Here is a 26,204-nt window from a genome sequence, read left to right as displayed (position 1 = left end):
CAAAAGGTTTATGGAGGAATTTGTGAGGGAAAGCAAAAAGAAGGCCCATCCCAAAAGCTTGTCTCCAACATTTCTGACTTTTTCGGAAAACTTCAAGACCACAAAAGAAAAACAAACTTTTTATTGAGTGTTTTCTGATAAAAAAAAATCTTGTAACCCTGATTTTTTTTACAGGAGCTGCTTCTGGAATCCTCTGACGATGCTCTGCCCCTCCTAAAGGTTCCACACCTTTCCCTCTAGTGCGTCTTCCACTTGTCCGCCCACAGCGTCACGGCGACTCCGTGCAGGAATACGGCGGCGAGGATCAGTAGGGTGCTGGCCACGGGACCGAAGGATAAGAGGGCGCCCGTGACGTAGCACAAGCCGAGCGCCAGGAGGGTCCTGTAGCTGGCCAGCGGACGCAAGCTGACGCCCGCCCGCCGCTTCCTGTCCCAGATCCGAGGGGACGCGGGACTCCTGCTCAGGGCCACGTCGGGATCGGGACCGGCCAGGTAGCGACGACACAGACGACCGGCGAAATCCGTCCGCGAGCACAGCTCGGTCATGTGGCCTTCAAACTGAGGACGCACAGCAGACCCACCCGGTTAAATGAGAGTCACATTCACGCGCACTCCGGAGTTTTGTGTCAAGTTTTACTTTGGTGTTGAGCAGCGACGACATCCTGTAAAAGAACCTGACCAGCAGCGCGTTCTCGTAGCTCCTGATTGGCTGTAGCTCCGGGTCGCCTTGGTACTGAATGTCGAACTTGCGCAGTCCGTTAATGAGCTGCACCAGATCGCAATCGTCAGTAATGAGCACAGGTGCAACTGAGTCGTGCACACCGTCTGCAAGTCACTAAGTCCCAATTGTCAAGTTTCACGTGGGTCCCGACTGAATGTGGTGACCGGGGGGTTCGAAGAAGTCATGACTTAAGTCAAGTGCAAGTCAAGCCCTAAATCAATACACAACATATTAGGGACTTTGCAGTCAGAATCCATCCTTGTGAGTAAAGAACAAAACAAAAACCTACCGTATGTGATAAAACAGCTATCACAAGTTCACCTATTTGAACCAAATTTATTTGACCTCATTCTCCATCATATGCTGAGCGCTTGCCTATTCAATGTTTTTGTACCCTTTCTGAAACACCTGAAGATGCCACACGGAAACGAAGAAGAAAGGTCGTCTGCCTTTTTATTACAGGGCTTTGGCGCCTTCTTGTGGCATTTTGGTGCCACATTATTTTAATGTGATATCTCGACTGAGAGACGAGCTTTGTAGTTAGTTCAGTGAAAAGTTCCAAGCTCCGTTTGCAAAATAAAATTATCTGTAAAAATGTCTTTTTAGGCGTAATATTGTGCATGCTTTAATTAATCACACTTTTACCATATTGGCAGCAGGGCTCCATCCTGGTCACTCTACTTTGTTTTCTCGATTCCACTAAATGAACCTAACGAAGTTGAGAGAGCTCATGTTTGCGCAGCTATCAGTAACCTCAACCGTGACGTTAGCCAACGTAGCTTAGCAGTCTTTGTGGCTTTTATAGTGACGGCTCGAGTTAGAGGTCGTAGTTATCGTGTCTCTCATCTTTGACTTTTGTTACCGTGTGTTCCCAGATTTGATCAAAAACATCATCCTTGAAGCCGGATTGAATCATCTCGTCATAGCGTACTGGTGGGGCGTCAGGTTTGCACCCACTACACAACAACGTTTGTCTTTCAAAAACAAAATATAAGGCACCCCATCTTAAAAATGCAGATTTTCAAGTGTAAACAGGCAAGTCATGTAATTCATGAAGTCCATCCATTCTCTGTACCGCTTCTCCTCACGCGGGTCGCGGGCGTGCTGGCGCCTATCCCAGCTATCTTCGGGCGAGAGGCGGGGTACACCCTGAACTGGTCGCCAGCCAATTGCAGGGCGCATAGAAACAAATAACCATTCGTACTCACATTCACACCTACGGGCAATTTAGAGTCTTCAATCAACCTACCGTGCATGTTTTTGGGATGTGGGAAGAGACCGGAGTACCCGGAGAAAACCCACACAGGCACGGGGAGAACATGCAAACTCCACACAGGCGGGGCCTGATTCGAACCCGCAACCTCACAACGGTGAGGCAGATCTGCTAACCAGTCGCTCACCGTGCAGCCCATGTTGAAGTCAAATCTCATAAATAGAATTCAAAGTCAAGCAGAGTCGTTTTCGCCGAGAAAGTCTGACTGGAGTTAAGTCATGGGACCGGAGTCCCCAGCTGGGATAACGAGCAATTAGAAAAGGAAAAGTTTCCACCTGCTGCCTTCCCAAGTCGGTGAGGACCAAGCCGCGCTCTCCCACGGTGCAATCGGGCAGCCGCTTGGACTCGTCGTCATCCTGAGAGGATGCCACATTGGCGAGGAGCTGGGTCAGCTGACTCTGGTTCAGCTGCAAGACAAAAAAATAAAAGTGCTAGATTTCAGGAAACGCATCTTGGCCGCAGCAGCTTCTTGGCGAATGTTCCTGGGAAGCAAAAGCGGGAGGCCTTTCCACTAAGTCCTCGGTGAAACGGCCCGAAGAGGGTGCCGAGGAAGCATCTGACCAAGAGGAGCTTCAGCACGAGCTGCTGAGGACCTTTCACACGGCACTCAATCAACCGCATTCTGCTTTGGTGCTGCTGCTGCTAAGAAGGGCCAAAACAGACCCGACTGATGAAAGGAGGGTCCAAACCCTCTCCCCATTCTTGGGGACAACAACGAAGTGTGGGACGGACTGCGGCACCTATTCCTGCGCCGAACCTCTGGAACAACATCTTATTTTCCACTTGCCAGTAAACAGTTGATGTGCTATTTCAGAGTGTGAAACTTTGCTTTGTTTTTAAAAGGGTCTTGTTTTGCTGAAGTACAAGAGCACAGGTGTCCAACTCGATGCCCGCGGGCCAGATCTGGTCCTCCGCATCTTTTTTTTTTTTTGTGGCCTGTGAAAGCTTGCCAAAACTAGCCAGAAAACCCGAACCAAATGCTGGGGGAAAGCATTGATACAATGGGGCCATTATTCAGCTTCAAAACCAAAAGTATTAGGTGAGGGACAAGAAGTGTAACTTCCTCACTGCTCTGGAAACAAAGATACTACAGCTCAGCTTCTGGCTAGTGATAATGTTTTGGCAGCATACCACTAAGCAGAGAAAAAGGAAAACGAACAAGGATTGCCATAACTATTATATGTATGAGGTGTTTCTACATTTCTATACCCGTGTTGCCTTTTAAGAGTGTTCCCTGTGTTTTTCACTTGAATTTTTGGACTTGAGCAAAGGAATCACTGTTATTAGGCAATTTCTAATGTCATAAATCCCAAAACATAATACTGTCAAATTGGTGAACCGACAGTTTTGTTCTGTGAGCAAAGCATGATTATTGCTGCAGCAATAACAGAGTGAGCTTCCCACGATTTCGCAATCATTAATTTACCATGAATTTAATACCGTGATGAAATCGACCCTTGAGATTCAGACGATGGTTACATCCCTCGTATTGAACCAAAGCAATCAATGTTTGGACGGACCTTAAATATGGTGCACAAGTTTTCCAGCGCCTTGTCCAGGAACTCGTGAGTCTTCTTCAGGCACTCGCTGCTCTCTTCCGGCTCAACGCCGTAAAGCCCATTGTTGGAATCAGAGGAAGGCGGGGCCAACCACGACAGGAAAGACTTGTTGGCTGCCGCCTGGCTAGATCGGTCCGAGACCCGTTTGGCCGTCTGTCTGGCTTGCGCGACGATCTGGACCAATTTCACCACCTGCACAACACAAGGGCGATCTTTGGCATTAAGGGCGTGCGGTCACAGTGGCAGAGTGAGAATCCGACAGCGCTTCACCACGGCTCGTAGCTCGGACCCGAACATCTGTTTGTACCGGCAGTCCTGGCCTTCCAAGGCGTACAGGTGACTCTTCACCCGGAACACGGCATCAGTCACGGTGCGTTGCCGTGACGACAGGAAGCCGCCTCCCTGACGGGACGACAGGAAGCTGCCTCCTTGGCCGGGCGTTAGGCAGCCTCGCGGCTGCCGGTGATGGAGGACCATCTCCGGCTCCAGAAACAGCTGCTCGGCTGCAAAAGGAAGGAAGGCCGACCCTCTCGTTAAGACGCTCACAGTGTTTTTCACCTGCTGTATCGTTGCATATTTGATTGTTTATTCATCTTTTAATTTTATACATAAATGGAGATGAGATCAAGAGAAAAATGCCCTTCAGTTCATGTCATGGTAAGAAAAAGATATAAAATGATACAGTGCCATCAAAAAATATTGTCCCTCTTCTCAAATTTTTATATTTTTGCATAGTTTCCCCACTTCAATGTTTAAACTCATCAATCATGTAAATAGACAAATATAATCCAAGTGAACTTAAAATGCGGTTTTCAAATGGTGATTTTCATTTATTAAGGAAAAAAACTAATCAAAGTTACCTGCCCCTGTGTGAAAACGTAATTACCACCTATGAAATCGTAAATTAATTGTGGCCAATCACAATTTCTGGTTAATTTTCACCGATTACACCCAACCCTGATTACCTCCTGACCTGCTCAATCAAGAAAACACTTAAACAGAATCTGTCCGGACAAAAGATCTAAAAAACTGCAACAAAATGACACCAAAGAAATTCTAGAACAGTAGAGAAATACAGTAATTGACACCCATCAGTCTGGAAAGGGTTACAAAAGCCACTCCTAAAGCTTTAGGTTTCCAGCAAACCTTAGGGAGAGCCATTATCCTCACATGGAGAAAACATGGAACAGTGGTGAACTTTTCTCAGGAGTGAACAGTCTACAAAGATTACCCCAAGAGAACAACAATGACTCATCCAGGAGGCCACAAAGGAACTCAGGACAACTTCTAAAGAACTGCAGGCCTCCCTTGCCTCACTTAAACTCAGTGTTAATGACACAACAATAAAGAAGAGACTCGTCAAACATGGCATCCATGGCAGAGTTGCTGACCAAAAAGAACAAAAAGGCTAGTCTTACTTTTGCAAAAAAAATAAAAATAAAAAAAACAGTTGAATGGCTCGGCTCACTTTTGCAGAAACAAGACTTTTGGGAGAATATTATATGGACTGACGAGATGAAAGTTGATTTTTTTGGAAGGTGTGTGTCTCGTTACATCTGGCTTAAATGTAACAACATTTCAGAAAAAAAACATCATACCAACAGTCAAACATGGTGGTGGTATTGTGGTGGTCTCGGCCTGCTTTGTTACTTCAGGAACTGGACAACTTGCTGTGAATTGCTGGAACCGTGAATTCTGCTCTTTAACAGAAAATTCCGAAGGAGAGTGTTCAACCATCAGTTTGTGGCCTCAACCTGAAGCGCACTTGGGTTCTGCAGCAGGATAACGATCTAAAACACACCAGCAAGTCAACTTCTGAATGGCTTAAAAAAACTAAATTAAAGTTTTGGAGCAGCCTAATCAAAATCCAGACTTGAATCGGATTGAAATGCAGTGGCATGATCTTAAATAGGCCGTTTTTTTGTTTTTTTTTGACAATTGTGCAAAAAGATGCAGAGTCCTCTAGCATTTAGTTCGAATGACTAATATTACAATAGTCCGGTGCAATGACCATCGTGCAAAGGGTGCCGAGACTTCAAGCGAGTAGTACGATAGTCTGGGACAATGTTGATTGTGCAAATGTTGCAGATACTCCTCAGTCAGTGTGCAAATGGAGCAGATGCGACTCGCATGAGTGGCCAGTATTGGTCAACAACAGATATGCAAATAGTGCAGCGTGGTGAGACTACTACAGTGTGTGCACGAGTAATATATGATTGGCCCGGCAGAAATGTGACAACAAACCCAAGACAAAAAGACAAAAAATTGCCAGCATGTTGCAATGGAATTGTAGGTTAGGTGTTTAAGAAGTTGATTGCAAGAGGGAAGAACCTGTTGGAACGTCTGCTAGTTTTAGTTTGCATTGATCGGTAGCGCCTAGCTGAGGGAAGGAGCTGGAAGAGCCGGTGACCGGGATGTGGAGGGTCCGAGAGGATTTTGCACGATCTAGTCTTAGTTCTGGCAATTCAAACAATTTGGCAAGGAGTGGGCCAAAATATCTCCACAGAGATGTGAAAGACTCATTGCCAGTTATAGAAAATGCTTGATTTCAGTTGTTGCTGCAGAGGATGGACCAACCAGTTCTTAGGTTAAGGGGCCCATTACTTTTTCACACAGGCTTATGAGGAAGCAGGATGGGTACCGGCTGGCCAAGCGGAATGCAGCTTTGGTGGTCACTGAAGCAAAAACTCGGGTATGGGAGAAGTTCGGTGAGGCCATGGAAGAAGACATCCGGACGGCTTTGAGGAAATTCTGGTCCACCATGCCGCGTCTCAGGAGGGAGAAGCAGTGCACCATCAACAATGTGTATAGTGGGGATGGGGCGCTGCTGACCTCGACTCGGGACGTTGTGAGTCGGTGGGGAGAATAGTTCGAAGACCTCCTCAATGCCGCCGACACACCTTCCCACGAGGTAGAAGAGTCTGGGGTCTCTGAAGCGGGCTCTCCTATCTCTCGGGTTGAGGTCACCAAGGTGGTTAAAAATCTCCTCGGTGGCAAGGTCCGGGGGTTGATGAGATTCGTCCGGAGTTCCTAAAGGCTCAGTAGTTTGTGGGGCTATCCTGGTTGACACGCCTCTGCAACATCGCATGGATATCGGGGACAGTGCCTCTGGATCTGCGGTGGTGGTCCCCCTTTTTAAGAAAGGTGAACGGAGGGTGTGTTTCAACTACAGGGGGAATCACACTCCTCAACCTCCCTGGTAAGGTCTATTCAGAGGTGCTGGAGAGGAGGGTCCGTCGGGAAGTCGGAGGAGCAGTGCGGTTTTTGTCCTGGGCGTGGAACAGTGGACCAGCTCTACACTCTCGGCAGGGTCCTCGAGGGTGAATGGGAGTTCGCCCAACCAATCTACATGTGTTTTGTGGACTTGGAGAAGGCGTTCGACCGTGTCCCTCGGGGAGTCTTGTGGGGGGTGCTTCGGGAGTACGGGGTACTGAACCCCATGATACAGGCAGTTCGGTCCCTGTACGACCGGTGTCAGAGTTTGGGCCACATTGCCGGCAGTAAGTCAGACTCGTTTCCGGTGAGGGTTGGACTGCGCCAAGGCTGCCCTTTGTCATCGATTCTGTTCATAACTTTTATGGACAGAATTTCAAGGCGCAGCCGAGGCGTAGAGGGGGTTCGGTATGGTGGCCTCAGCATTGCAGCTCTTCTTTTTGCAGATGATGGGGTTCTGTTGGCTTCATCAAGCCGTGTTCTCCAACTCTCACTGGAGCGGTTCGCAGCAGAGAGTGAAGCGAAGAATCAGCACCTCCAAATCTGAGACCGTGGTCCTCAGTCGGAAAAGGGTGGCGTGCCCTCTCCGGGTCGGGGCTGAGATCCCAAAGTGGAGGAGTTCAAGTATCTTGGGGTCTTGTTCACGAGTGAGGGAAGAGATCGACAGGCGGATCAGTGCGGCGTCTGCAGTGATGCAGACTTTGTATCGGTCCGTTGTGGTAAAGAAGGAGCTAAGCCGAAAGGTGAAGCTCTCAATTTACCAGTGGATCTACGTTCCTTCCCTCACCTATGGTCACGAACTGTGACCGGAAGAACAAGATCCCGGATTCAAGCGGCCGAAATGAGTTTCCTCCGTAGGGTGACCCTCCCTTAAGAGAGAGGGTGAGAAGCGCGGTCATTTGGGAGGAGCTCAGAGTAGAGCCGCAGCTCCTCCACATCGAGAGGAGCCAGATGAGGGAGCTGGAGCATCTGATACAGATGCCTCCCGGACGCCTCCCTGGTGAGGTGTTCGGGCACGTCCCACAGGGAGGAGACCCGGGGACAACCCAAGACACGCTGGAGAGACGACGTCGTACGTTTTGGGAGGGAGGTTTTGATTTGATATGGCTATACGACAGATTTTCACATATTGCAGTTGGGTGGGTGTGGACCATATACCCCACAATAATGGGGGTTAAGTGTACTTCCCCAAATCTCTAGTGTTCTGCAGGTCATGTTGTCTGTGGTAATTTTACCCTTGTGGATCATCTCTGCGAGGTAGGGTTGAGAGAAGACTTTGGCCACCCTGAAGAGCATCAGCGCATTCTTGGCGTTGACCAGGTCCATGCGCACGGCTCTGTTGAGGAACACTTGAAAGGGTTTGGTGTAAACCAGCAGGTTCTCCTGAACGAAAGACTCCCTGCCGGTTTGCAACAAGTTAGAATTGCTCAAGACGCAGAAACATGTCAACACGAGGAACACGAGTCACGTGACAGACCATCTCTCGGGGTCGCCTCTGCTGCCGCCATCTGCTGGCAAGTTAACGGTCTTGTTGTCAGCGTACCTCCACGGCTGGATGAAGCTCAGCCACGTCTCCAGCACCTTTGCAAAGCAACAACGAGGACGACAACGACGAGGTGGTCAATGGCTGAACCAGAACACAGAAAGGGAGAAGTTAGGAGATGTACCGCTCGGAAGGAGGCGTCCAGAGGCCAGTGGCCGAAGCAGTGCTGCAGGAACAAGAAAAGCTTCTGCTGGACGAAACGCTGCAGCACAACTCTGCAGGAGACGACGCACAGTCCAAACATGAAACACGTAACACACTGGACTTTGATTGACAAATATATTTCAAGAAGTGCCCAAGTCTCAGCTTTTGTCTATCAGCTGACTGATTTGAGATTGTGTTTGAGAACTCTCTGCACCATCCAGATCCTTCCAATATTACTCACTTTAAATTGCTCTAAATTGCCTGAGGACTCTGCATCATTTGCACAATTGCCACCGTAATCAGTATCCCCTCACTCGTGGCATATTTTCATTGCTCAATGACTATCCATTCTCGTGTTTTTTATGTCCTAAATGTATATTTTGTCATAGTGGCTGTTTGTTTTCATACCACAATGGCTCCAACTACTGTAGACAAATTCCTTGTGTCTTGTAATATACCTGGCCAATAAAGCTGATTCTGATGACAACTGTTCCTTTTCAATGTGGCCATAATCCTCCTCTATAATCTATGACTGCGAGCTGTGTTTCTGATATTTCCTGTCCACCTTTGACATCTGCTTGTACTCCCACCCAGAAATCCCCCCCTTCCTCTCCCACACACACACACCTGCCTGCCCATCTATCTTTGAGAGTTTGCCGTAAAAAGGGCAAACGAGATGCTGACATCCAAGAAGCACTTGGTGTTAACTTGCCAGCTCCACAAATAAATTCTGGTCTAAAACCTTCATGCCCATCAGATCTTAAGAGTAAGATGACCTCTTGAACTCTTCCAGGGGGCTGGCATGGGCGTGCGAGTGGGTCGGGGAAGACGACAGCTGCTCCGGCTTCAGGCTGTTGGAGAAGGCGTGGAGATGTTTGACCAGCAGACGCACCACCAGGACGTGCTCCTCACTCGGACTGAACGGTTCCTGGAACACAAGCGCAACAAAGTCAAGCGGTGCTTCCACCACCACCACCACCACCTAGCCCCACCCCCGGCTTGATTAGACACCCATGTCGCAAGCGCCCAATCGGAATGCTTCTCAGCCCGGTCGAGCCAATCAAGCAGCAAAGGCCTTTTGGTGTACTGGAGAGCGGAGGTCCCACACAATCCAACTTTGAGGAGGAGCATTCGACCCAGGCTGGGCTCATCTTCCAACCTAATCCAAAACACGCCAAACGTTTCATCAGGCATTTTCTTGGACAGCCTCTGGCTTTGTGTGGAATTCAAAATACAAAACAAAAAAGTATTTTAGAGTCATTGGGGAGAGAGGACCTCAGCGCTCCACAACCGGCCACAGCATACTTTAAGTTCAAATGCCAGCAAACAAAAATTCCAAACTGTACTCGTTTTAACTTTGGATGGACACAGGCAATTTATTTCTCACATTTTGTTAGCATTTGCTTCACACACAACAGCTATCAAACAAATGAGCAAGCAGAGCAAAGCACATTCAAGCCAGGATCACTTGTCCCATCAAGAGTACGTCATAGGAGGAGCCTGAGGTCCAATGGGAAGGAAACAAGGCATCTCCAAGAAGTACCCTTGAGCCGGACCTTCAGGTATCCAAGAAGTACCCTTGAGCGGGACCAGAGTTGGCGACACGGCGGGCGAGAAGGGTTGATAAGTACTTGGTAGGTGTGGAGGGTCCCTGAGCCTGGTGGGCTGTGGGGTTGACACGGCATGCTGGACATACTGAGGCGGTACTGGAGCAGCGCCAGCTGTTGACCCGTAAACCACCAGGGGGAGGAAAAGAGGAGGAGGAGGAGGTGTGTAAGTGAAGAGGCCAGGGAGCAAGGTGACAATCAGGGAAGAACAAGAAGAACAAGAAGAAAACGCCAACAGATGAAACATAACGTGAAGAAAAGAGGAGATAAAAATAAAATATAGACTCAGACACATTCTTCTTGTTTTTCACACAAAACATGAGGGATCACAATTGAGCATTTGTGTGTTCATGGACATTGTCAATGAGTCTCATCCCTTGTGTTTAAACCATCAGGAGCTCTGAGAACATTCAGAGGAGCACTAAAATTAGACAAAGGTCACAATACAGAATTATTACATTAATTGTCACTCAAAGGAAAGACAACATACAATATATAATTTAATATTTCATTCGTGCATTTCAAATAAATGCCAGCCAAGTCTCACTGTGACTTTCAACCAACTGACAAAATCTGTAAAGGTTCAAGTCCCACTGCCGACAAAAATCTAAAAAAGAGAACTGTTGGAGAGATGCGACTCTGCTTGCTGGAAACTGTCGTGATGCCCTTGAGCAAGGCACCGTCCCAGGCCTCCCGGCTCAAGAGGTGCAGCGCTGTTTGCGCGTCTCTTTTACACTGACTGTCTACATGCATGTGCTCTTGTTCTCCGCATCATGGGCAACACAAACTAGACAGCAGAGTCCAAGTTGAACGGACTCGCCCTGACTTTCGTGTTGGGTGTAAGCTGCTCGCCATGTAAACACACAGCGGCAACATGGAAAATGGGTTCAAACTCAAAACCAAGTTGCTGCCGAACATAGTGGCACACCACAGTGTTGTCTCATCTTTGAAACGTCAAACATTTTGAAGCCATTTCCACCTGGAAAAGTACCAGCTCTAGGGCTGCATGATACTGGAAAAAAATGACCTTGCCATTTTTTGTATCCCTGCGATATATATTGCGATGTGAAAAAAATACAGGCTTAAATACTCGTGCCATGTGAAATCCAGCACACATTTTTTCCTTTTCCCTCTATGTATTTTTTGACAGTTTATAATAGCTTCTGTAGAAATAAACTACACTCAACAGGTCACAGACGTATACTGGAATATTTCTGTGAAGTCTACCTCAATTTAAATGCACTGTAGGGTTGAGCAGGTAAGTGTCCAGCCAGTCATTAGGTTAAAATAATTTATTTTCATGCAGTTATACTGTAGTCCGTATGGCATTATTGATTTTCCACATATGTTTTAACATAATATGCATTAGCATAGGTGAATTTGAATGCATTAGTATAAACAACACACACTGATGTGTGAACCTTCTGTCTGGATCAGACTACAAGAGTGTAGTACCTTTACTGGCCCTACTGGCTATCGTGGCTGATTTCCCTCATCAGGTATGACAAAACTTCAAGTGTGACATAATCTGCAACCCACGATTTGGCCCTACGACAGAAAAATTAAAAGTCTAGCACTGGGGTCTTCTTCTTCTTCTTCTTTTCTTTGGGCTTGTCCCTTTAGGGGTCGCCACAGCGCGTCATCCTTTTCCACGTAAGCCTATCTCCTGCATCCTCCTCTCGAACACCAACTGCCCTCATGTCTTCCCTCACAACATCCATCAACCTTCTCTTTGGTCTTCCTCTCGCTCTCTTGCCTGGCAGCTCCATCCTCATCATCGTTCTAACAATACACTCACTATTTCTCCTCTGGACGGGTCCAAACCATCGAAGTCTGCTCTCTCTAAATTTGTCTCCAAAACATCGAACCTTGGCTGTCCCTCTGATGAGCTCATTTCTAATTTTATCCAACCTGGTCACTCCGAGAGCGAACTTCAACATCTTCATTTCCCCCACCTCCAGCTGTGCTTCCTGTTGTCTCTTCAGTGCCACTGTCTCTAATCCGTACATCATGGCCGGCCTCACCACTGTTTTATAAACTTTGCCATTCATACTAGCAGAGACTCTTCTGTCACATAACACACCTGACGCCTTCCTCCACCCATTCCAACCTGCTTGGACCCATTTCTTCACTTCCTGATGATAATTAATAAAAATAAAAACATAAATTGGAATTGACCTTTTTCAGCATGTCCAAATGCTTTTTGTTTTTGCATTCCTAAGGCAACCATTTGGTTGTCTACAGAAGCCTCAGTGTGACTTCAGGCCACACAACCAAATATGAGGGTCAACATGCAGGAAACAAAGTTTGGCAAGGCAAAGCAGCTCGACAGGAACGTCAGGAGGATCGGAAATGCTGACGACAACACTCTTGGCCGCCACCCTGGAATCGAAATATGTTCATTCTTTCCACAGCAAGAGGCACTGGTCATCAACACAATGCCATCATGAACAGACACACACACACACACACACTATGTAGCCAAAGTGATGAGTCTACTTTGGTGGACTTTAAGCTGTTTCAAATGTAGTGACAACGAGTGAGGCGAGCAAAGGCGAGTGAGGGCGAGTGAAGTGCATGAGGAGTCAGCCAGTAGAAGGTTAGCGAAGGGTCACAGGGGTGCAAAGAGGTTAAAGTGCATTTGCTGCTCTTACCTTCACCTGAGGAGACTGAAGCTTCTGGTACATCTCTAAAGAGTAGTGATGCAGCCACACCTCCACAAACATCTGTCTCACGCGCGCACGCACACACACACACACACACAACAACCACACGTTTGAAAGAGTCCATCTTGTTCACCAATTGCTTGTTGCCAAGGCAACACACCTGCAGTAGCGTTTCAGACCTCCAGATTTCCTGGGCTGCGGGGTCGGCATTGACGGACGGCTGATGGAAGATGTGATGCTTCAGCAGACTCGGACTGTGGAGGCCGTAACCTGTCAAGGAAATGTTGGTCGACCTACAGACCCAACGAAAGCACCAGCACAGGCATTACGTATACCTATTTACAGGATGACCTTTACATTTTACAACATTTACGCATCCTGAGAGATACATCGTTAGGGTTGGGCATCGAGAATCGAGAAGCAACTGGAACCAGGACTAACATTCCGGTTCTCCCGAAATAGTTCAAATTAAAACATTTCGGTTCCCAGTTTCGATACGTACAGTCCGCCAACCCCAAAGAAGAAGCGGCGAAAACCAACGAAGAAGAACGCACAAGACGACGTGCTTGTGCCCAACAGCGGCGGCGGCGAACAAACGTGTGTTAACTTTGTTAAAATGAATGACCAGTCGCCTCAGTGCAACACTTGGAATAAGATTGTATTGTGCAAAGGAGGCTTTCACAGTGTGTAGTGTCTGACGCGCTCCGAGGATCAGCCGACACCACTCGCGGAGCCTCAGTCAAGTCAACTTACAGTCACCTGGGTGAGTGAAACAATAAAATACCTCTATGCCAACAGTGTGACAGCTAACAACGTAAACGGTTGGGTCCACTTTTGCACTGATGGTTTTTAGCGTTTATTTTAGTCTTCAAACCAACGTAAGAGCCGATGAAAAAAGCCTAACATTGAGCTAAAACTTCACCATAGCAACTTTACATCACAATGAACTGGGACAACATTCACATAAACGTCTCACAAACACTAACCTTGTGCCTCATCGGTGAAAATCGAGAAAGGAATCAGCGTTTTATAGCATTTGGTTCCATCCATTAAATTTTATTTATTTTATTTATTTTATTTATTTTATTTATTTTATTTATTTTATTTATTTATTTATTTATTTAATTTTTTGATCGGTGCTGTGTGAAGTTACTTTTCATGTTAAAATGCTGAGTTCCGGTGCGAACCCTTGAAAATAAAAGGCTACAAGCTTAAAACAGAAAGTCAAGTTAAAACTTGCACATATAAAACATTTGATGTGATGAAACAGTCCCAAATAACTATTTTAACTAGACTTCACACCGATTTTATTGGGCTGATCGGTATCGGCCGATATTTAGCATTTTATGCTGATCGTCTTTAATGTCATAATTCGCCGAGCCAATCAATGACGTCATTGATCTGCTCCGCAAAAGAAATTTACTCCGCATCGCCATCGTGCACAGTATATTTGAATCCAAAAGCTAATTTATTTTTAGCCTTGTCGCGCGTCTTCTGACATAGTATTAGAAATATTTGACGGCCAATAAAGCTATTTAAAAAAATTAAATAAAAAATGTCAGCAGTGTGGAACAGACGACACATAATGCCGGATCAGACTACAAGACAAATTTGCTCTTTTACGATTGCACTATGTCAGACTACTGCAATAAAATCTTGTATTTCGATACCACTGCATCCCGTTTTTTACGATTATTGGGCTTTATCTTGTCAACTCAAACTTGTCAACTCAAATGCGACCGGATACACTCGTTACCGTGGCGACGACAACAAGAGTGGAGCGCACAGACTTTGTATTATAAGCCAAGCTAAGGAAGATGCATATCAGAGCGGGGACAGGGCCCTGTATAATCGAGCTAGAAACCAGCTTACTAAAGAAATGAACATTGCAAAGAGGTTCTATGCAGCAAAGTTGGAAAAACAGTTTAGCGCGAACGACTCAAAATCAGTCTGGCATGCATTCCAATCGCTGACTAATTACAAGCGACGATCCCCCCAAGCTGAGAACAATAGCACACTAGCCAACGACTTCAATACCTTCTATTGCAGATTTGAAAAGGACAGTTTCACTCCACACACCCACCCGGCCGCACCCGCGACCACGACCACACCTCTGACTTCTGCGTTAACCATCCATGAACAGGATGTGAGACGCATCTTCAAACAACAGAAGATTAACAAAGCGGCAGGACCGGACCATGTGTCCCCATCCTGCCTCAAAGTCTGCGCGGACCAGCTCGCTCCAGTCTTCACTCAGATCTTCAACAGATCTTTGGAAATGTGCGAAGTTCCATCCTGTTTCAAACGCTCCACCATCATTCCAGTCCCCAAGAAACCTGCAATCTCTGGTCTGAATGACTACAGGCCTGTCGCTTTGACATCTGTGGTCATGAAGTCCTTTGAACGTCTCGTGCTGGACCACCGCAAGAGTGTCACAGGTCCCCTGCTGGACCCCCTGCAGTTTGCCTACCGAGCGAACAGGTCTGCGGATGATGCGGTCAACACGGGACTGCACTTCATCCTAGAACACCTCGACAGTGCAGGGACCTACGCGAGGATCCTGTTCGTGGACTTCAGCTCAGCGTTCAACACCGTCATCCCTGAACTCCTTTCAACCAAGCTTCTCCAGCTCAGCGTCTCACCTGCCATCTGCCAGTGGATTTACAGCTTTCTGACGGGCAGGACACAGCAGGTCAGGCTGGGGGAGGCCACCTCATCCGCAACGCAGCATCAGCACTCTCCGCTGCTCTTCTCTCTCTACACGAACGACTGCACCTCAGCGAACCCGACTGTCGAGCTCCTGAAGTTTGCAGATGACACCACTGTCATCGGCCTCATTAAGGACGGTGACGAGTCTGCATATCGACAGGAAGCGGAGCGGCCGGAGCTGTGGTGCGGCCGACACAACCTGGAGCTGAACACGCTCGAGACTGTAGAGATGATCGTGGACTTCAGGAGGCATCCTTCGCCACAGCTGCCCCTCACGTTGTCCAGCTGCCTTGTGTCAACCGTCGAGACCTTCAAGTTCCTGGGAATTACAATTTCTCAGGACCTGAAGTGGGCGACCAACATCAACTCCGTCCTCAAAAAGGCCCAGCGGAGGATGTACTTCCTGCGGCTTCTGAGAAAGCACGGCCTGCCGCCGGAGCTGCTGAGACAGTTCTACACAGCGGTCATCGAATCGGTCCTGTGTTCTTCCATCACAGTTTGGTTTGGTGCCGCTACAAAAAAGGACAAACTCCGACTGCAACGGACAATCAAAACTGCTGAAAGGATTGTCGGTACCCCCCTACCCACCATTGAGGACTTGCACGCTGCCAGAACTAAGACAAGGGCGTGCAAAATCCTCTCGGAAAATCCTCCCGTCTGCACCCCGGTCACCAGCTCTTCCAGCTCCTTCCCTCAGGTAGGCGCTACCGAACAATGCAAACTAGAACTAGTAGACATTCCAACAGCTTCTTCCCTCTTGCGATCAACTTCTTAAACACCTAACCTATAATTCCATTACAACAAGCTGGAAATTTTTTGACTTGAGTTCGTTGTCACATTTCAGCGGGGCCAATTATGTATTACTCGTGAGCTCACTGTAGTTGTCTCGCCATGCTACACTATTTGCATATACTGGCCACTCGTGCCAGAGTAGCATCTGCTCCATTTGCACACGGATTGAGGAGTATCTGTAAAATTTGGACAACCGACATTGTCCCAGATGATCGCACTACTCGTCACTTTAAACCGCATACACTCCTTGAAGTCTCAGCGCCCCTTGCACAATGCTCATTGCACCGGACTATTGCAATATTAGTCATTCGAACTGCTCTGCAGAGGACTCTGCATCTTTTTGCACAATTGTTTTTTGTCAATGTCTTTATGTCCCCAAAGTGTTATGTAAATTGACTGTCTGTTGTCGTAATAGAGCGGCTCCAACTACCGGAGACAAATTCCTTGTGTGTTTTGGACATACTTGGCAAATAATGATTCTGATTAGGACAAAATGGGGAAAAACGTGTGTTGGTGGTCACCGGTGCTCAGGACAGGATAGGACGTTCATTTAAGGCTTCCTTGAGGTATGTTCCCGTACTTTGAATACGATACGGCTTGCAAGCAAGCAACCAAACGTTATGTAGCCTAGCAAGCTAGTGGTACCATGAACGGTTGGACGTAAACATGCCGCCGTTCTGTCGCATCATGCTCTAAAGTTTCAGTGTGGGTGAAGTAATTTAATTCAAAATAATTAATTACAGTGAGTTAGCACCCATTATTTCTGTCATGTAATGTTGGTTTGACCTGACTGATTAGAATACATGATCTGACTAGAGCAGTGATTTCCAACCTTTATGGAACCAAGGAACATATTTTACAATTGAAAAATCTCACAGAACACCAGCAAACAAAAATGTCACAAACAGTGGATACATTAATGTACTTCCTGCCATCTAATAGAATGGAATCACCTTTTATTGTAATGAACATTAATTGATGAATATTACGTCAATTGGGTTAGTTCCACACACATTGCCTTTTAGTTCATAGGTTTGATATTGATACTGGTTATAAAGAACCCGAGTCAAATGTTCATTTTAGTCTATGTGCGGGCTGCTAAGAAAATGGATGTTCATAATTTGGACACCCTTTATTTAAACCATGCAAACATTTTTGACGCAGCCCCCTAAAATAATTGAAATTGAGAATCGTTTGGAACTGGAATCAAAATAAGGAACCAGATTCGGAACCGCTCAAATTCAAACAATACCCAACCCTACAAATCGATAAATTTCATGGAGGAATCAAAGGGTAATAACTGAACAATGATAAGAGGACTAGGAGTGCGATGTGGGTGATCAACCCGTGCGCGCAGATACCTCGGAGAAGGTGCGCTGACGGAGCCTCTGTTGTCAGAAAAGGGAGAAGGGGGCACACTTCCTTCAGTAGGCAGGAAGTACTTGAGGTACATGTCCACCAACACAAAGTAGGCACTGTCAGTGGTGCCGCCATGTTGGCCCACAGGGAAGCTCTAGAACAGCAGCAAGACTCATTACTCCTAACTGTGTGTGTGTGTGTGTGTGTGTGTTTGTGCGCGCACGTGTGTACAGTGACCATTTCTCTCACCTTTGGTGTAATGAGACAGGAAGCAAAGTAGAACATGAAGAACTCAAAAGGATCTGCACAACATTGAGGAAAACGTTCAACTCGCTGGTGAAAGGGCACCCGAGTGCAGTTAAAAAAGTGACCACCAGGTGTCAGTGGTGGCCGGGTATGGCATAAAGGATACTCAGCGCCATGTTGAGAGTCAGCATGCCAGACATGGGAAAGTGAGGCCGGTTGTGAAAGAGCGGACAGTCGGGAAGGACACCTTCCTGGATGGAAGTCTTCACCGGAAACTGAAAACACAATACCGTACGACAAACAACTACTTTCAAATCAACCGTCCTGACAAATTAACAGCAATACGATAATCCCCCGTTTATGGTTGGGGTTACGTTCCAGTCCACCCTCTATAGACATCCGAAGTAGTGAAGTGTTACTGAATTATTTCTTTGTATTTCAAAGTTACATGCTATCACTGTATCCATTAATCAACATATTTGTGAGGGGTGCAGGTATTATTTTTGTACACTTGGGGTCACCATTCACATCACTCGATAAATATGATGCAGAATGCGCCTTCTGCTTTTTGCATCCAGCGCCTTGCAGTCTTCGGCTCTATCCGGCGCTGTGACGTAACACGAGCCAAACATCCTGTTCATTCAGCCATGCTGTGGTTCCCGTCCTTGTTTATTTGTTGTCGTATGATTTAGTGATGTCACGATGGTTTATAGTGTGGCATTTGGTTGTAGAAATGGTTCAGGCAGTGGGCAAGAGTTTTTTTTGGCTTTCCAAGTGAAAAAGGAATATGTGACCAGTGGATAGGGAAAGCCAATTGACATTTAAATTTTTAAATTTCCATACTACAAAAATATCAAAAGTATGTTTGATCCGTGCTGATATAGTATCAGATCAATATCAGCATCAGCCAATACTCAAGGCTGCAATATCGGTATCGTATCAGAACTGAAAATGTTGCATATTATATATTTCGTAAGACACCAGGGTAACACTTGGCTAAAAACATTGGCACGTTTTTAGCCATGACTATTTTTTTTTTTTATTATTGTTTTTCAAATTTCTATTATTTTAACATATTTTACTTTTTACCAATTTATTTTCTGGTTGTTTTTTTAAGTTATATTTTTAAAGTTGAGTTTTGGTCGTTAAATACATACGTTTTGAAATAAACGAATAACTATTAATCGTGATTTCAGTATCAATCAAAAATAATCATGATTATTACTTTTTTCCATAGTCACCCAACCCGAGTGTAGCGTCCCCTTCCCTATTCACACTGCAAAGGCAAACCCAAACAAACATGTGAGATCATACAGCCAATATCACTCACAAAAAATAAATTGAAAAATTGACAGCTAATCCATATCATCGGTATCGGCAGTGATCGGCAGATCTCACCCATGGATGATCGGTATCAGAATCGGCAACATAAAACCCTGATCGGAGCACCCCTCGTTTAAACACGCCAGCCAGCTACAAGCATCGTCTGACTTACTGTGACAATCTCCAGTTTGTCTTGAAAAGTCCACCTTCTTGGTTCCAAGATGGCGCTTAACCATTTGGTCACCGCGGTTACGTGTTCTCTAGTCTTGTCTATGTTTTGGTGTTTTCCGTTCATCCTTGGAGACATTACGCTTCACTTACACAAGGGACGACTTGCTAAACATTAGGGAGTCTACACCGGACTTTCTTCCACCAACTTTCACAAATCCACTCAGTTTTTTCTCTGAGTTACTTATCGGAGCGGGGCCGCGGTGTACAGAGCATGGGGGCGAAGGCGGGTTAGGGTTAAGCTACGTAAGAGAGGATTCCGAATGCCTCTCCTGTCGATTCACCTCACGAAGCTACGCGCCCTACCCAACAAAATGGATGAGCTTCATCTTCTCACAAAGACCAGTAAAGACTTCAACCGTTCCGCTGCCCTGTGCTTCACGGAGACATGGCTTTGTGAACGTGTCCCTGATGGCGCCGTAATGCTTCCGGGCTTCCAACTACACCGGGTAGACCGCATCATGGAGTTATCGGGGAAAACAAAAGACGGTAAGATATGCTTCTATACAACGAAAAATGGTGTACTGACGTTACCGAGCTCAGCACACCCCCTACCTACCCTTGAGGTCTTGCACGCTGCCAGAACTAAGACAAGAGCAGGCAAAATCCTCTTGGTCCCTCCACATCCTGGTCACCACCTCTTCCAGCTCCTTCCCTCAGGTAGGTTCTATCGAACAATGCCAACTAGAACTAGCAGACATTCCAACAGCTTCTTCACTCTTGCCATTAACTTCTTAAACAGTTAACTTACAAACCAAACAGAGAACAGAAAAATTCTAACAACACCGGGGGCCTGTTTATTGAATCTGAAATCTGATTGGTTCAGATTGGTTAAAAAAAGAACCAGAGATTTCTATTGTGTATTTGGCATCAGCCAGCAATCTTGAGTCTGAAGGTAATTTTATGTAAGTTGTAAATGCAAGCCAGTTCCTTTGATAAGGGTTAGGTCAGTAGAGACGGCTTTGAAGGTACCCGCTGCACGCCTCTGAGTTACCTTACAAGTACCAATGTTTGCGATGGACTGAATCCGCAATAAGTGAACCGCAATATAGTAGTCGATAAAATGGATGACTCGCCCAAGCCTCCAACAAACTACACAATGCGCAACAATAACATCGATGTGACACAGAACCCAGCGAGGAGGCGGCTGGTCTTACCGGCAGATAATTGACGGGCACTTCATATTTGTATTCTTCTGCTAAAAGTTTGTAGACCAGTTTCATCATGGGCCCACTGAGGAAGAAAACAAGATCATCTGTTCGCGCACGCACGCAAACACACACAGTGAAGTCTAGGTGAGATGAGTCACCTGGGCATCAGGAAATCCACGACGAGTGCAAAGTCGCTGCATCGGGAATGGAGAAGGCGAAGGTTCCAGCCTCCCAGGACACCGTCCAAACTTCCGAAAATGCTTTCCACCAGCCACGAGAAGATCGCGTGCAGCTCCTGAACAATGCAGCAAAACAGTACTCAATTGGTTAACGTGGAAAAGCACTGCATGGGTAAGCTTGAAATGCGTAAACATTCAGTATCTCACAGAAGTCAGCACACCTCACCTTACATTTTTTAAATATTTGATTCCATCTTATTCACTGGGACAACTTAGCTACAACGTCAAGTAGTCCAGAGCTCGAGACTTTGTCAAAAATGGTCGCCGATGCAATCCTTTTTTCATCCGGTTGCACTTGCACAAGTGCATGTTTTAATGCTCCCTCTAACACTGTCTCATACTAAGACATGGTGGTTGAAGGTCACCATCTTTTCTACTGCTTTAGTCAATTTCCTCCACCGGCAAACTCTCCTGTTAAGAAGAGAAAGCGCTGTCTTATTATGAACAGTCAATGGCCCCACACGCGGCCACGGCTGAGAGAGAGCCTCACGTGGCAGACCGGTCGCAGGCTGGAGAAGGGTCCACCTCCGTCGTTAGGCGAGTAGTTGCTGCCAGATGGTACTGGTACCCACTCAGATTAAGAATGACACTCATCCATTCGTCCACTTCAGCCCCTCCTCCTGATTTCATATCTCCAATGCAAGGCAGACGAATCTTACAAGCCCGACATGGCACTGATGCTATCGGGTACTCACGTTAAACACCCCTTGTACAGTTACATGTTTTGTTATACGTTTGTAAGGCTGGGAAGCGATGGGAGCACACAACGCTGGCCCTACGTGTCACGGGTTTTATATATACCGACTCTCATTGGAAATTGTACACGTCACCCCACCACGTCTCACTCGCCACACTGTAATGCTACATGCCCACCGGACACGTTTTGGGCTTTTCATGCGGCGTGATTACATAGAAAGTCAATGCATTTCGTGCATATAGATGCAAATCCGTGTGGGGCGGTGCGTATGATGCGGGGCGGACACATGCAAATTCGCCTCCTTCGCCCGAACGCTTTAAGCTGGGAGGAGCTGAATTTAGCCAGATTCGCATCGCGACAGCCAATCAACATCGAGAATGGACTACGTCACACATAGCGTCCTCTGCAGTTGTTGAGTAGAGGAAAATGAAGGAGGTGACTGTTGCAGTCTGTGGGCACCCTGAGCTGTTTGACACGACGTCATCATTACCGGGACCGAGTAAGAAAGGAACAGGCTTGGAAAGTCGTGACTGAAGAAAGTGTATTTATTCATTTACAGCTCTTGAACTGCGAACCAAGATAGCAATAGCCAAAGTTTTAGCACAACCACCGGCCACCTGATTACACAAATGCACACTATTTATTTATTTATAGATTAACTTTATCGGACAGATGCGGTGGAACAGGAGGAGTGTCAAGGAGAACACACACACCTCAAAGACTGCCTGGGGGTATGTATATAAAACATTTGGATTGAATTTTATAGGGTGCGAGTGTACTACCTGTATATGCATTTTTTTTCGGTATGCTTCTCACAATGAGTAGTACTGTATTCCATACTTTTCCTTTTGGGTTAATTTTTGTTTTGTTTTTGTCTGGGCTTGAAATTCAGTATTTTAGGTTATAGTCATAAATGGTTTGGGTTTAACTACTCATCTATTATTGATTCTTGTGTACTATGTTGCTGTCTTTTATTGTTAATGTATTAATTTTATATTGTTTTAACCCAGTGTAGGTGACATTAAATGACATGAAAGGCACCCAAAATAAAATGCATTATTGATTTAGAAAATATAACCTTTACTGCTTTATATCACAAAATGTAGTTTCCATTTAATACAGGAAAATGTAAACGAAGCAGAGGAAGTGAGGAGCATCTTCTCCATCTCCTGAAGGAGCGTACAAACGTTCCTCCACCGCGACCTCACTGCAAAGATACGCTGTTCATGACAAGCATGATACCTTCCTTCAAAAGACTGCCACTAGAGTGGAAGGAATATGTCAAATTTCAAATTCATAAATTAATGTATTAACAGAGCACATTTACAATACATTTCGACCAATTCAATCAATAATGTCCGGGTGGCAATCTTTTCCAGGAGGTTTTCAGGCTTTTATACAACAACATTGTAACGCCTGTCGTTTAGTAGTTTGTAGGGAACTCCTTGACCGATTCGAGCCAAAAGGTTGTCAAACTGGGCACAGGTTAGCCTCATGTAGCACTGGAAGCTGCAGTCATGCAGAAGCAGCTCCTGGAGAAGGCGGTGAAATTCACCAAGCTGCGTGCACCTCTGGATGATGATGTGGACCCAAGCACGCCAGCGTTCGGCACTCCGAAGACGTTTGGGCTTCCACAACGAGTACAGAGCCACAATACAGGTCAAATCGTCGTCTACTGCTGCTCGTGTATGGCAGGGGGAAATTCTGTCTTCGCCTCCCGGAGGAGAAGCCCCGCCTCTTCCGCTTTTACAACACTAATGAAGCAAATGCGCATTCAATGTGTATTTTCTACTTCCGTAATCAAACTCAAGCGAGGGACGCGATGCAAAGCAATGTTTCGCATCCGGTGGGAACGTAGCATAACATTGCTGCGTCGCTTAATACATTAACATGCGCAAACTAATTAGATGATTGTAAGTGCGTTTCGTAATTAATACAAAATGTACTAGTGGATCAACTCTTGTCGCCGATGTTACGCGTGCTTCGCGGTTCCGTTGGGACCGCAACCAGGGCCACGACCCGCAGCACCTTAACGTGAAAATACAAAAGACCAGTGCAACAAATACAACAGTGGCTGATCTGATGAGCAAAAATGTTGTTTAAACGTAAGAGTAGCAATAGAGGATGCCTGCTCCAGATGTAGGTAGAGTAGCCAAACATTGTAATCAAGTAAGAGTACTGTTACTTGACAATAATGTGACTCAAGTAAAAGTAAAAAGTAGTCTTACAAAAAATTATTAAGAGTAAAAAGTACACAGCGAAATAATTACTCAAGCACTGAGTAAATAGTGAATAACTTCAGATTTGTTTTAACCACCACATGAACATCAATAAAAAAATAAACTGTGAATGTGCAAATTCTGATGTTGTTGTGTGTGTGTGTGCGTGCACAATCAAAACTACAACATCTGCAATGTACTGCACGGTGTTTTCTAAAGTTTACAAGTGAATTGAAATATCCACGTTTGGGCAGACAGTGCCAGACAAATACTACAATACATGAAATCTGTTGTTTTTGTTCATCTAAATGTAAACACGAGTAGCGCGCCGTTGCGACGACCTTCCCAACATGGCCACCACGTAGACAAGACAATCAGCCGGGCTGGCTGAACTAGTGTTAATACCTATGCCCGGAAAGCCTAAAGGCGTCTTTATACTCGTGCGGACGGCGACCGCGCTGACGTCACAGCGGCTATCTCGCACGCAGTTTGCCTTTATACTTGAGCGCAACTCAGGCACGCTGTTTTGAAAGTGTGCTGCAGTTCTCCTCCAAGTCAGGTGTGTGGCTACGACTGGTATTGGCTAGGACGCCACAGTGTGGAGTTTCCTCTGCATTTTGTGGTAATTTCCGGTCGCCACTTTTACTTTCCTTTCCGTAAGAAGGAACAAAGCAACAACAATGTCGACCGTGGAACAGAGTCTGCTGGAACAAATGGACCTGATGACCAGATGATACGTTTAATTATACTGCAAAGTCAATCGAGAACGCGGCGGCGTAGGTGTTATGTGGAACCGGGGGGAACCCTGATTACATCATGTGACTAAAACGGACAGCAACAATTTTTGTCGTGCGCGCGTCAAACTACGCAGAGGGGCCGCGCGGGCCAATTTGTCAGTCACGTGATGCAATGCGGCGTTGTCGGCCACGCGACCGTGGGAGTATAAAGAGGCCTGAATAGAAGATGTTGTGTGAGGTCATGTGACCTTGTGTCGTTACATTGGTGTACTAGACTTAAACCTCACTAGCGCTTAAATTGGATTGGCGCAAACATCGCCCGATGCGGAAGTCGAAGTCTCGCACATGAAATAGTTGATAAATAAAAGTACCATTTAGATCATTGTAACGGAGTAAAAGTACCGTTACTTTTTAACAGCAGAAGCGGCAGAAATGTTTTTTCTGGTCTTGTCTTGTTATCCAAAGCAGGTCCCGAGCGCACAGGCAGAACTTCAGGCCAATGCGCTCGCATATTAGTCTGCCGGAGTAATATTCACAATTACATCAGTGTGTGGATGGTGGATGTGTGGAATGGATCTAGCTGCCAGCGTTCAAGGATTATAAATGGATGGATGGATAATAACCAGTTCACAAGTGAAACTGCAAATGCCCAACAACGGGATTCACTGCACTACTACATGTGAAGATGACTCATAGAGCACGCCATTGCCTTTGTACCTTTGCATGATAGTCTTCGATGATCTTGACGAGATCCTGGCATCGCTGAGCCACAGTTTTGTTTGGGAAGTCCACTTTAAGATTGGCCTAAAAGCAGCACACACGTTGACTTTAATCCATCGATCGAGCAATTGTTCAATCGGGACCCAAGTGGATATAAAGTACGAGCCTCACCAGGAGGAAGCCAGGGTGCTGCAAGCCTGGAGCTGCCATCAAAGACGCTCAGCTCAATGTCTTCTAAAGTCTCTTGATTGCCAAGAAAACTAACAAAGAAAAGAGGTTAGGATATTTTAAACATCTATTCACTCAACAGAATCCTCTATCAAGCCACATGTAGCATAAACCACGAATTAGTTGCCGGTCAATTTTGAGATATCAAAGAAGCCTAGAGTCGAAACGCGAACATTAAAATTGGGAGGCAGACCTGCTAACCACTCTTGTTTCGTGCTGCCAACTTCATAATCAAGTGCCCAAATCCGGCTGCCCTGAACTCAGGTCCTCAGAACTGTGAGGCCTATGTGCTAACCAGTCGGCCAACGTACCTCCACTTCATAATAATCATCCATCCATCTATCTATCTATCTACATATACATGTATATATATTAGTTTTTCGACAAACTGTCACTCAGCGGAAGTGCTGACAGACGCAAATGATACTTTTGATTGAGTAAAGTCAACAAACAGCGTCGCTACCAGCGGTTAGCATCATACACTGCTAGCTATCTGGGGAAGCACAAATACAGAAAACCGTTACTATCAGCAAACGTTGTCACAGTGACTAACCTTCTGTGCACCTTTACAGGTGATAAAACGCCGTAATAAAGTTTGTTCTTTTTCTTTTTCCAAGTCACACGTTCTTTCCCCGCAGCCTTCTTGTTAGTTTTCGTTTTCTTCGTGATTGGAGGTTGCAATGAGTTTGTAATTCATTAGCGCCCCCTTTCAAACGGAGGCTGTATGCGCACATTCTTTCTCTTCGTCGGTGCTTGTTGTATTGTTTATTTGTTGTTTCAGTCATCTTCTGTTAGTTGGCAGGATGACACAAAACTACTCAAACACAACTC

The 26,204-nt window shown here is 46.0% G+C and overlaps 1 protein-coding gene across 6 annotated transcripts; it reads right to left on the bottom strand.

The window, feature by feature from the left end:
* Nucleotides 1–107: 107 nt before the first annotated feature.
* smpd4 (sphingomyelin phosphodiesterase 4) lies at nt 108–26,045 on the bottom strand. 6 transcript variants are annotated; one of them, XM_061689214.1, is made up of 20 exons: nt 25,927–26,045; nt 25,317–25,405; nt 25,143–25,229; nt 20,692–20,828; nt 20,540–20,615; nt 17,998–18,106; nt 17,835–17,887; nt 17,588–17,739; nt 12,886–13,018; nt 12,714–12,785; nt 10,084–10,173; nt 9,229–9,380; nt 8,433–8,523; nt 8,243–8,346; nt 8,001–8,164; nt 3,823–4,055; nt 3,514–3,744; nt 2,269–2,400; nt 637–765; nt 108–557 (listed from the first exon to the last, which is right to left on the bottom strand). In XM_061689214.1, the coding sequence occupies exons 2-20, from the start codon at nt 25,353–25,355 to the stop codon at nt 237–239; spliced, it is 2,505 nt and encodes an 834-aa protein (XP_061545198.1). In that variant the 5' UTR covers nt 25,356–25,405; nt 25,927–26,045; the 3' UTR covers nt 108–236. The 6 variants fall into 6 exon arrangements, with proteins under 6 accessions (XP_061545198.1, XP_061545199.1, XP_061545200.1 ...); XM_061689215.1 differs by having other exon boundaries at nt 3,826–4,055; XM_061689216.1 differs by having other exon boundaries at nt 12,720–12,785.
* Nucleotides 26,046–26,204: the final 159 nt, after the last annotated feature.

This window comes from Phycodurus eques, chromosome 10 (assembly GCF_024500275.1).
Source record: "Phycodurus eques isolate BA_2022a chromosome 10, UOR_Pequ_1.1, whole genome shotgun sequence".
NCBI lineage: Eukaryota > Metazoa > Chordata > Actinopteri > Syngnathiformes > Syngnathidae > Phycodurus > Phycodurus eques.
This window is presented reverse-complemented; position numbering and strand designations above follow the sequence as displayed.